General features: G+C 51.9%; 1 protein-coding gene across 4 annotated transcripts; it reads right to left on the bottom strand.

Annotated features, from left to right (window-relative positions):
• Window positions 1-486: 486 nt before the first annotated feature.
• On the bottom strand, window positions 487-10,477 carry LTO1 (LTO1, ABCE1 maturation factor). Of its 4 annotated transcripts, none has more exons than XM_025355303.1 (6): window positions 10,319-10,477; window positions 8,039-8,144; window positions 6,378-6,448; window positions 2,180-2,297; window positions 1,767-1,875; window positions 487-1,156 (listed from the first exon to the last, which is right to left on the bottom strand). In XM_025355303.1, the coding sequence occupies exons 1-5, from the start codon at window positions 10,366-10,368 to the stop codon at window positions 1,807-1,809; spliced, it is 414 nt and encodes a 137-aa protein (XP_025211088.1). In that variant the 5' UTR covers window positions 10,369-10,477; the 3' UTR covers window positions 487-1,156; window positions 1,767-1,806. The 4 variants fall into 4 exon arrangements, with proteins under 4 accessions (XP_025211088.1, XP_025211089.1, XP_025211087.1 ...); XM_025355304.1 differs by having other exon boundaries at window positions 487-1,090; XM_025355302.1 differs by lacking the exon at window positions 487-1,156 and having other exon boundaries at window positions 1,520-1,875.
• Window positions 10,478-11,506: the final 1,029 nt, after the last annotated feature.

Genomic DNA, 11,506 nt, shown 5'->3' with positions numbered 1-11,506 from the left:
TTCAAAAAGAAAAAGCAGGCTGGGAGTGGAGGCTCATGCCTGCAATTCCAGCACTTTGGTAGGTGGAGGTGGGTGGATCATTTCAGGCTAGGAGTTCAAGACCAGCCTGGCCAACATGGCAAAACCCCATCTCTACTAAAAATATAAAAGTTACTTGGGCGTGGTGGCGGGCACCTGTAATCCCAGCTACCAGGGAGGCTGAGGCAGGAGAATCGCTTGAATTCAGGAGGTGGAGGTTACAGTGAGCCGAGATCGGGCCACTACATCCCAGCCTGGGTGAAAGAGTGAGACTCTGTCTCAAACGAAAAACTGAAACAAAAACAAAGCAGCGCTCTCTCTCCTCCTGAGCCGCCGTGGAGGCCCGCCCGCCGCCGTGGAGGCCTGCCCGCTGTGGAGGTCCGCCCGCCGTGGAGGTCCGCCCGCCGTGGAGGTCCCCCTGCCGCCGTGGAGGCCCGCCCACCGCTGCTCCTGAGGGAGTCCCTGCTCTGGCTCTTGCAGCCAGCAGCTTAGGCAGCACAGCACAATCCACTAGGACATTCGGGAATGGTTTTAAAACCGAAGTGGATTCATGGTGACTCCTTAATAATCCCGTGGACTGCTTTCAGACATGCTTTCTGGAACAGGAGGGGTGGGGAGAGCCAGCGTGTGGGGACTTCGGTGACCCTGAGGTGCACACAGGAGGGTGCGTGAACACGTCATCGCATATGACCACTCACCTCGTGGGGACCCACCGAACCATCCACTCCGCTCATCTGTGCCCAGTCCACTGTCTCTGTATGACACCTCGTTAAGGACCGACAGAGACAAAAAAGCGCCTAGGAGAGGGGAGAATGCAGGAGCCTGTACACACGGTTCTCAGTTTCTGCAAATATAATGGCCTCCTAACATTTGGTCTTTGGTTCAAAATATTTCCCCCCTTCACCATTTTTTAATGCTGCAGAGCTCATCGCCCCTCTGGGGACAGTGTGAAGGATATGTCCGGGTCCCCTCAGGATTGGGCTGGCCTTTCTTCCTCTCAGCCAGATGGCCAGGCAAACTGGCCACCACGGACTCCCCCATGCTCCGCGAGGCTCAGCAGGACCCATGCGGCCTGGGAGGGAGGGCAGGGACTCCCAGTGCTGAGGTGCCGGCCTGTGCATTCCAGAGGCGGCTGTGCCTGGTGGCGGTGAGGCACGGCCTGGGGGTGGAAGTCCTAGCTCTGCTGCTGGCTGCCCTCAGACCAGGCAACCCCTTCTTGTCTCACCTTCTTCCTCTGTAAAATGGGAGTAACACCCACCCCGTGGGCTCCTGAAGGGATTAAATAAAACACGAGACGTACGTCCTGCAGGGCCTGGCGCACAATGGGCTTCGACATGCGGCACAGCACCCGTCCAGACCTCCCACGAGCCTCGTTGAGGGCCAACTGTCTCTCTCATTGCAAAAAAAAATTTAAAAACCTGCCTTGAGTCCAGGCCTGGGGACTGACCCTATCCAGAGCCAACCCCAGGCCAGAGCCAGCCAGGCCTGTGCTGCCGAAGAGGTCATCAGGCCAATGCACGTGGGCCCAGCACGGAGCAGCCGCGCGAGGGCTCTGCCAGGGATGGCTTCAGCCCAACAAAGGGCATGTGTGAAGAGGCCCCACGGCGGGCACCGAGATGACACAGGCAAAAAACCCCGGGGAAGGAGGCCCTCCCGCGGCCGAACCGGAAGCCTCACCCTCCCACTGAACGACGGCCGTCCCAGCACCGTCTGGCCCTTTGCCGCATTTCTAAACATGTCACACACACATCTGTTCCTCGATGTTCGGTCTCTGTTCATCCATCGTTCTCAAAATGAAAGTCCGGAACCTTCTGCACTAATTTTAAAGTCTGGCTGAACGTTGAGTAATGAACAAAACTGAAAACACAAAAGAAAAGGGATGGTATTTTTAATTTGTGTATTTTTACTGAAAAACGAGAAGATAACTCTCCCTATAGCTTTTCCTGTCTACGTGGCCAGCCCATAAGTGAGTTCTAACTCCTATTTTCTGGACCATCTTCGGTTTTCCCGCAGTGCGACTCAAGGACGAGGCGCCTCTACGGACAGTTCCACGGCGCACGCAGCCCCAAGCCATCGCCGCAGTGGCCCTGGAGTGCGCCGCCCCGCCCGGGAAAGGCACAGTCAGGCGCTCCCAGCAGGAGGAAACACACAGTGCACGCACCTGTTTAAATTTTCCCCTGATTTTGTCTAAGTCTTCATGGAGTTTATCATAAGTAGGGTCATCGTAAGGGAATTTCTGGATCATTCCAATCAATGATTCTAAGACCTTCATCTTTCGGCTGTAAAGCACAGAAATACAGACTCTCAGTCATGTGCACACACCAGGTTCAACTTACGCAACAGCTATGCTACTTGCTTACTGAAACCCAGCAGGTGTGCTAAGAATGCCTTCGTTCAAAAGCTGGATGATCATTTTCTCATTATACGAAATCATATTTATTTACCTAGCAACGTGCTTAGGCCCACACCCAGCACCTCAACAGCAAGTGTGTGCCTAGCTTAGACATGCCTCCATCCGGACCATGGGGCTGAGTGGCTGAGGCAGCCTGAAGCCCCACTGACTCTCGAGGTCGCACACGTAAAAACAGACAGAACTGGGCAAGAGGGACTGGGGCTGGGCACAAGCAGCCTGCTCTGGGTCTGGGGATTTTCCAGGATTTGGAATCTTTGTGCTCAAAGCCTTCCGGAGTTCAGCTGCAAGTAAACCAGCAAACCCCTCCCTCAAAAGAGCAGAAATCAGTACTGTCCCCTCCCCAGGAAGGACAGAGCTTTGCTAGGGAGGCAAGGAGGTTCTGCAGAAAGGGTGTGCACTCAGGAGACAGCAGCCCTGGGCATGACTGCTCCCCAACACCGACCTACCCGCTCTACCCGCTCTCAACCCTGCTGGCCTTGTCTGTAAAATGGGGGGCATCCCAGTCTCCAGATGGTAAGAAATTCATTTCTGTTGTTTATCTTTTTTAAAATGGGGAGAGTAACAGCAACCTCACAGACTTCCAAGAGTATTAAATAACTGACATGGGCTGGGCCTGGTGGCTCACGCCTGGAATCCCAGCACTTTGGGACGCCAAGGCGGGTGGATCACCTGAGGTCAGGAGTTCAAGACCAGCCTGACCAATATGGTGAAACCCCATCTCCACTAAAAATACAAAAATTAGCTGGGTGTGATGGTGTGCGCCTGTAGTCCCAGCTACTCGGGAAGCTGAGACAGGAGAATTTCTGGAACCCAGGAGGTGGAGGTTGCAGTGAGCTGAGATTACACCACTGTACTCCAGCCTAGGGGACAGAGCGAGACTCCATCTCAAAAAAAAAAAAAAAAAAAAAAAAAAAAGACATGAAGCTTGGACTCCAGCACAGAGTAGGTGCTCAATAAATGTCAGTCTCTTGGTTTCCTCTGGATCCTAGAGACCAGGGCTCTCACCTGCAGGGGTTTAAAAATAATCCACACATGTGTACATCTGGTGGGGCCAGGTCCTTCCAATGAACCACAGAAGCACACGGCCCCTGTGCCACACTGGGCCATGTGAGTGGCCAGAGTAGGCAAGATTCTTGATTACCGGGAATTTTAAAGAACTGACGGACCATGTGAGTGGCCAGAGTAGGCAAGATTCTCGATTACCGGGAATTTTAAAGAACTGACGGTGAGGATGGATCAACAGCAATTCAAAGCAACCAAGACTCCTGTGTGTGTGCAAACAGCTGGTGCTCCTGGACACACAGACGAGCAAGTTCGCCAGCTGCATCCAGTTTACAAGAGCTAACGACGGCTACCTCTCTGAGAAAATACAAAACTGTGAAAGGTCAAAGCAAGTCAGTTTTAGCAACAAAGCACCTGGTTTCCAGGGAAACCAAAGGGAGACGCCAAAACGTGGGAGGTGGCTGTATGCTACCCAGTGGAAAGGACCACCCTCGGTGCTCAGCGATGCTGCTCAGACACACCCAGCTGGGCGCACCGTCAGAGGCAGCACACATCAGGCAGGTGTGAGCAGCTCAGGGCTAACGAAACAAAAGTGATGGTACCAGAGCCCCCACGCTCAGCCCCGGCACGCGCTGCTCTGCAGAAGGGTTTCACCAGACTGCTAAAGCTGGGGACAGAAGCGCCACGCAGTTTACTGGAAAGCTAGTTACTCAACAGAAAGCACCATCTTTTGGCCCGAGATGCCGCTCTCCATGGTTTCTTTGGTGTTACCATGCCCAGCATTTTGCTGAATGACAATGCAAGTGGCAGGTGTTTTTCTCTTAACATCCTTATTTGGAAACATTTACAGGTAAAACATGCAACATCAGCCCTTCTTCATTTAAAAAAAATAAACAAAACCTGACATATAAGATCCAAACATCCGTGACCCACTGCTCTACAATAAAGCCTTAGGTTCCAAAGAGACCTCTGGGTACTACTGGACGGGGCGAGGGTGGCTGCGAGGGGGGTCTGGCCGGGCTTCCACCAGCCCCTCGTCAACCAAAGCGGTTCTTCTCTGTTAGTTAGACTGGGTGTGCTGCGTTAAGACGTCAGCAAACCCCTGCTCTGGGGTAAGGGCTGGCAGCCTCCTGGGATGGGACCACGGACACACAGCTGAGCACTTCTCCGGGAGCCGGCAGATTCTGCCGCGGTGGGAGACAGGAGACGGGTGGAGAACGCCAAGCACACACATCCTTTTGTGGCCTGGAGTCGAGAGCCAAGCTCAGCTTTGACTGCCACCCAGTGGCGGCACAGGCTGCCAACAACGACTTCCCTGGGGTCCCCAGCTGCCCGCCACCGCCAGAGAACCAAGAGGAAAATGTCCTCAGGTGCCTCTCTACTAACCCAGAATCCCATCAACTCCCAGCCGCTGCTACAAATGCAGCAGAAAGAACCACCGAATCAGCTGCAAGCACCCTCATTCTTAAACACTTGAGTATTCAAGATATTCAAGGTATTTCTAGAAATTCCAGATATTTCAAATAAAAGCACAAGGCACGTGGTCAGGGCGAGTGTTATCCACTCTCCCTGTGCCCCCCCACGCTAGGCGAGGCCGCGAGGTGTCAGAACGACCCAGAGCACCAGCTGAGGTCTCGCGCTTGCTGCCGCCCATGAACGGCAGAATATCCAAACCATCTCTGCCGTTTACTTGAGGGTTCATTTCCAGCTCCAGAATGAAGCTAGATAAAGCAGGGCCACGTGGGGCCTCCGTAAGTACAATGCAGGAAGAAGAGTTTTTATTTGTTTGTTTTTGAGAAGGAGTCTCGCTCTGTCGCCCAGGCTGGAGTGCAGTGGTGTGATCTCAGCTCACTGCAACCTCCGCCTCCCGGGTTCAAGCAATTCTTCAGCCTCAGCCTCCCGAGTAGCTGGGACTACAGGCACACAGTACCACACCTGGCTAATTTTTGTATTTTTAGTAGAGACAGGGTTTCACTATACTGGCCAGGCCAGTCTCGAACTCCTGATCTGGTGATCTGCCCACCTCGGCCTCCCAAAGTGCTGGGATCATAAGCGTAAGCCACTGCACCCGGCTGAGAAGAGGTTTTTTTTGTTTTTTTTTTTTTTTTGAGACGGAGTCTCGCTCTGTCGCCCAGGCTGGAGTGCAGTGGCCAGATCTCAGCTCACTGCAAGCTCCACCTCCTGGGTTTACGCCATTCTCCTGCCTCAGCCTCCCGAGTAGCTGGGACTACAGGCGCCCGCCACCTCGCCCGGCTAAGTTTTTTTTTGTATTTTTTAGTAGAGACGGGGTTTCACCGTGTCAGCCAGGATGGTCTCGATCTCCTGACCTCGTGATCCGCCCGTCTCTGCCTCCCAAAGTGCTGGGATTACAGGCTTGAGCCACCGCGCCCGGCCGAGAAGAGTTTTTAACAGCTAAAAACAATTCAAATGACAGCTAACATTTATTGACTGTTGACAAGCTCCAGAAAGGAGTTAAACACATATAAATGCATTTTCTTGTTAACAGACTTAGTTGGCTACATTAAAAAACTGATGACAATGGCATCCTCATTTCTGGGCCCAAGTCATATAAAACTGTTATAATTTGTTTATTAGAAGCTCAGGGGAAAGGTGAACGAGAAAATACAATCAATGTCAACATTATTTTATTGGTAGGGTATCTAAAAGCCACGTGGTTCCCTAATGACTCCAGGTAAAAGGCAGGAGCATAGAACTCGTGAGAAGCAACAACAGCCAGTGTTCATCAAACACCTAAAACGTGCCTGGCGCTTTCTGTTTAGTATTTTCGTTAAATCTCCTAACAACGCTCAAGCTTGACACTGATTATTTTCTCCATTTTACAGATGAGGAACAGACAGACTGATTACTCGAGGGCATGTCGGTAACCCATGGAACTAGAACTCCTGGTTCCTACACTAAGAAAGAAAGACACCTCCATCTTTACCTGTCCTTCTCAGTGGTGCAACTGTGCAGTAGACATTTCCATGCAAAAGCAAAACCCTGGTAGCACCCGATCTGTGAATGTGAAAAATATGTAAGAGTGAAATTAATAAGCCAACTAGCTACACTTTCATTACCAAGATCTCTCAAAACAACAGGTGGGGGCAAAGGGCAGCGGTGCTTCTTACACTATTGTTCTGGAAGTACCCGTTGGGCATTAGGCAATGGAAATTAGGAGATTAGGTCATCGGTGGGGCAGCCAGCCTCCCAGATGCCCCAGTCCTCATCTCCTGGTACCCATGCCCTATGCAGGTCCCTCGACACTCCATCAGGGTGGCTTTCGTAACCAACAGAATGTGGAGGACCAGCACAAAGCTCCTGAGTCTAGGGATAAACGCCAATGCCACCTGCCTCACCAGCTCTCTTGGACCACTCACTCTTGAATGTCACAAGGACACACAAGCAGCCTCATGGAGACGTCCATGCCCACAGTCAGGTAACAGCACCACCTTGGAGGCAGATCCTCCAACCCCAGTCAAGCCGTCAGGTGACATGGCTCCGGCTGACACCCTGAGCCAGGACCACCCAGCAAAGCTGCTCCTGAGTTCCCAACCCTCAGAAACATGTGAGACCATCAATATTTGCTGTGTTAATCCCCATGCATTTTGTGGTGATCTGTTTCAAAGCATCAAACATCCAATATAGTCATAACTGCCTCAACTCAGACTTTGCCACTAAGGGCGACTTATCTGTAAGTAAGGGTCAATCTAGGACAAAGGGCAAGAGGAGAAAAAAAACCCATAAAGTTAATGAAATTTCAACGTAAACATAAATGTAATATTTTCACATGACAGAGGGCACCCATGCTTTGGACAATGATTCAGCTGGCTTAGTACATGAGCCAGCACCACGACACTCCAAAATAAACTGAGGAGACCAGGGACTTGTTTTATCTTATCCAGCCTGCATAACTTAATTATACCTACCCACAGCAAAATGCGCTCTCGGTTCTGTACTAAGAGTATTTCTCCAGCAACAGTCCATCTAGTCCATTAACTCCCACACAAAGGCACTGTGATTTTTGTTTGTTTGTTTTTTGGACACGGAGTTTCACTCTTCTTGTCCAGGCTGCAGTGCAATGGCACGAATCCTGGCTCACTGCAACCTCCGCCTCCCGGGTTCAAGCAAGTCTCATACCTCAGCCTCCCAAGTGGCTGGGATTACAGGCATGCGCCACCACGCCCAGCTAATTCTGTATTTTTAGTAGAGACGGGGTTTCACCATGTTGGTCAGGCTGGTCTCCAACTCCTGACCTCAAGGTGATCCGCCCACCTCAGTCTCCCAAAGTGCTGGGATTACAGGTGTGAGTCACTGTGCCCATCCAGCACTGTGACTTTTTTTTTTTTTGGAGACGAAGTCTCGCTCTGTCACCCAGGCTGGACTACAGTGGTGCAATCTCGGCTCACTGCAAGCTCCGCCTCCTGGGTTCATGCCATTCTCCTGCCTCAGCATCCGGAGTAGCTGGGTCTACAGGCGCCTGCCGCCACGCCAAGGCACTGTTGATTTTAAAAGGCCTGACATTCTTACTCCATCACACTGAATATCCAAATAAATTATAAACTATAAATGAAGAGGTTTCATCTCCAGATGGGGGTTCCCACTTACCTCAGACCCGATTTTGGCTCCATGCAGCGTGCCATGTTGCCTTCCTTCCATCACACCCAAACTACTGCCTTCTTCGTAGCCTTCCCGATACCCTTCCCCATGAAACCTGTGAAGAAGAAACATGCTTCATCAAATCAACAGAAGAAAGAATACTTTTTCCAGAAAAATTTTTCTCTCTTATATTACCCGGACCCAGTAAGACAAGCCAGAGTAAGAAGGAAAAGCCTAAAATTCAAGTTAGAAGACACAGATTCCGGTCCCAGATATACCACTTCCTAGTCTCCTCTGGAAGTCACTGTACCTCTTGTAGCCCAGTTTCTTCATCTACAACAAAGGGCTAAATCAGTGATTCCCAAACCTGATAAGAATACTAGAGACACACAAGGAAAATTCAAAGATATTAACTCAAAAGCCTCACCCCCAGAGATTCAGTAAGTCTGGAGCAAGGCCCTGGAATCTACTTTTCTTTCTTCCTTCGTTTTTTTTTTTTTTTTAATTTTGAGACAGGGTCTCTGTTGCCCTGCCTGGAGTACAGTGGTACAATCACAGCTCACTATAGCCTCAAACTCCTGGGCTCAAGCGATTCTCCAGCTTTGGCCTCTCAAAGTCTTGGGATTGCAAGTGTGAGCCACCACACCTGGCCCAGAATCTACTTTTTTTTTTTTTTTGAGATGGAGTCTTGCTCTGTGGCCCAGGCTGTAGTGCAGTGGTGCAATCTAGGCTCACTGCAAGCTCCGCCTCCCAGGTTCACGCTCTCCTGCCTCAGCCTCCCAAGTTACTGGGACTACAGGCGCCTGCCACCACGCCCGCCTAATTTTTTGTATTTTTAGTAGGGACGGGTTTCCCCATGTTAGCCAGGATGGTCTCGATCTCCTGACCTCGTGATCCGCCTGCCTCAGCCTCCCAAAGTGCTGGGATTACAGGTATGAGCCACCGCGCCCGGCCTTTTTTTTTTTTTTGAGATGGAGTTTCACTCTTGCTGCCCAGGCTGGAGTGCAATGGTATGATCTCAGCTCATGGCAACCTTCACCTCCCAGGTTCAAACAATTCTCCTGCCTCAGCCTTTCGAGTAGCTGGGATTACAGTGCAGGCATGCGCCACCACGCCCGGCTAATTTTGTGTTTTTAGTAGAGACGGGGTTTCTCCATGTTGGTCAGGCTAGTCTCAAACTCCCGACCTCGGGTGATCTGCCCGCCTCAGCATCCCAAAGTGCTGGGATTACAGGTGTGAGCCACCGCACCTGGCCCGGAGTCTACTTTTCGAAGTCTCCTAGGTAAGTCTGGTTTGCAGCCAGAGTTAGGGGGCCAAAGTTCTGTGAGTGTTCAAGTAGCACTAGCCCAAGTCAACTGCTTCCAAAAAACTACAACATACACAGGGTTTGACATCACATTGGTAGGACAACAGAGAGAAATGGCATCAGATCACCACAAAATGTACTCCCACTGGTACCTGGAGTAGCACTGACCGTGAGGCCCAACAGTGGAACTGGCACTATCTTAACCTGCAGTCACCAAAGACGCAAGGAGTGGGCTGCAGCACTCCATGAAGCAGACTGCACAGCTCCCCACTTATCAGTTATGTGACCCTGGAAAGTGACTGTGCCTCCTAGTCTGTAAATTCCGAAGAATAATTGGATCCACTTACTAAGTAGGGCTGAAGTAGATAACCAGGGTGGAACGTTTAGCTCAGCGTCTGACTCACTGCGAGAGCTAAATAAACGTCAGCAACTGACTGCTAAATGTTCGGTCGCTTTCTTAACTAACATCTATGGACGTGTCCTGTGGGCCGGGCACTGGAAGTCAGCCAGGAGGCAACTCACAGTTCCCCCACTGTCGCAGCACGAGGGGCTCCCCAGGGGCGCTGGAGGGAAAGGGGTGTGGTCGGGCACATCTATCAGCACATCCATGAATACTGCCGTATGTCCTATGGTTAAGGAACCAGAAAAAGAGGCAGCTCCCAGATGGCAAAGTCTGTCCTCCCAGAAGACGGGGCGGCCTCGGAGGAGGGGAACCACCAGGCTGAGCAGATGCTTGGGACAGCCCTGACAGGGAAGGCGGGTCTGGAAGAGCAGCTGGGCACGTGCCTCGCCGGAGAGGGCGAGGAGAGAAGGACCAGAGCCTCAGGCCCACACTTGTCCTGCGTCCACGACCACCAGGCGCTCCCCAATGCGCACGCCCAAGGGACGCCAGGCTCCAGCAGCCGCCCTGGGCCTCAGCCGGCGGCGAATCCGCTGGGAGAAGACCAGACAGGGCGGGGTACGGGCCTGGCCTCGCCACCCACCTCTCATCCGCCATCACGATGGAATCGAATATATCCTGACTGCCAGCCATAGCGGCAAGCAGCCCGCCCTTGGCCCCCGGGATTCTGCAGCACTGCGATGCCGTCGCAGTCCCGGCAGGTTCAGGCACAAACGCTCCGCTTGGGAGGAGACAAGATCCACTTCCGGAAGCGGCAGCGCGGGGCAGGCCGGGTAAGAACGGCACGCGGGAGGGTCCAAAGCGGCCCGCACATGGCGCATGCGCGGCTGCGGCGGTGGGCGGGGCTGGGCTCGAATGAAGCCCCGCCCTGGGGTCCCTCCGCCCTGCCCCGCTCCCGCAATGGGCCTGTCTGTCCGCGCTGGGAGCGTCCATTGGCCGCGTGCGGGGAGAGCCTGTATTTTACCACCGCAGATGGAACCGAATTTCCCAAAGTGACTCCGAAAGAACCAAGGAAGAAATGGAGAGTCATCAGCTGGGCGCGGTGGCTCACGCCTGTAATCCCAGAACTTTGGGAGGCCGAGGCGGGCGGATCACCTGAGGTCGGGAGTTCCAGACCAGCCTGGCCAACATGGTGAAACCTCGTCTTTACTAAATATACAAAAATTAGCTGTGCATGGTGGGCGGCGCCTGTAATTCCAGCTACTCGGGAGGCTGAGGCAGGAGAATCGCTTGAACCCGGGAGGCGGAGGTTGCAGTGAGCCGAGATCGCGCCACTGCACTGCAGCCTGGCGACAGAGAGAGACAACGTCAAAAAAAAAAAAAAGAAAAAAAGGAAAAGAAATAGGAAGTCATCAAACAACCGACGCCTCAAGAGGCTCCGGGCCAGGAGGCTTTGCATGTGGGATTTTGGGGGGAAATTTGTCGGTTTTAGTTCTCATATTTGTCATTTCCATGAGATGTACTTTCTGAACACGATTTTTAAAAAGCGATTTCAAACTCTAAGCAATCACGGAATTCAGATGAGAAACACCAAAAGCATTCCTAATAAAGTAAGTAGTAAAACCTCACGTGACCACTGAACATCTTTCTACCAGCCGTGGCCAATGCAGTAAAACATGAAGCAAGAAGTGCAAATACAAAAAAAAAAAAAAAAAAAAAAAGGCAGAAATACTACTGTTTGCAGATGTCATGGCCCACCTAGAAAACCCAAATAGTTACCTAAGACATTCTTAGAATCCATAATCGCAGCAAGTAGCTATGTGTATGATGA

The sequence above is a fragment of the Theropithecus gelada genome, chromosome 14, assembly GCF_003255815.1.
Source record: "Theropithecus gelada isolate Dixy chromosome 14, Tgel_1.0, whole genome shotgun sequence".
Taxonomy (NCBI): domain Eukaryota; kingdom Metazoa; phylum Chordata; class Mammalia; order Primates; family Cercopithecidae; genus Theropithecus; species Theropithecus gelada.
Note: the sequence above shows the minus strand (reverse complement) of the source record. Positions and strands in the feature narration are given on the sequence as shown.

Excerpts from the sequence above, each read along its gene's own strand:
- LTO1 (XM_025355301.1), bottom strand. The coding sequence starts at position 10,368 with ATGGCTGGCAGTCAGGATATATTCGATTCCATCGTGATGGCGGATGAG. Across the intron at positions 8,145-10,318 it reads ATCGTGATGGCGGATGAGAG|GTTTCATGGGGAAGGGTATC; the intron begins GTGGGTGGCGAG and ends TCTTCTTCACAG. Across the intron at positions 2,298-6,377 it reads TGCACCACTGAGAAGGACAG|CCGAAAGATGAAGGTCTTAG; the intron begins GTAAAGATGGAG and ends TGTGCTTTACAG.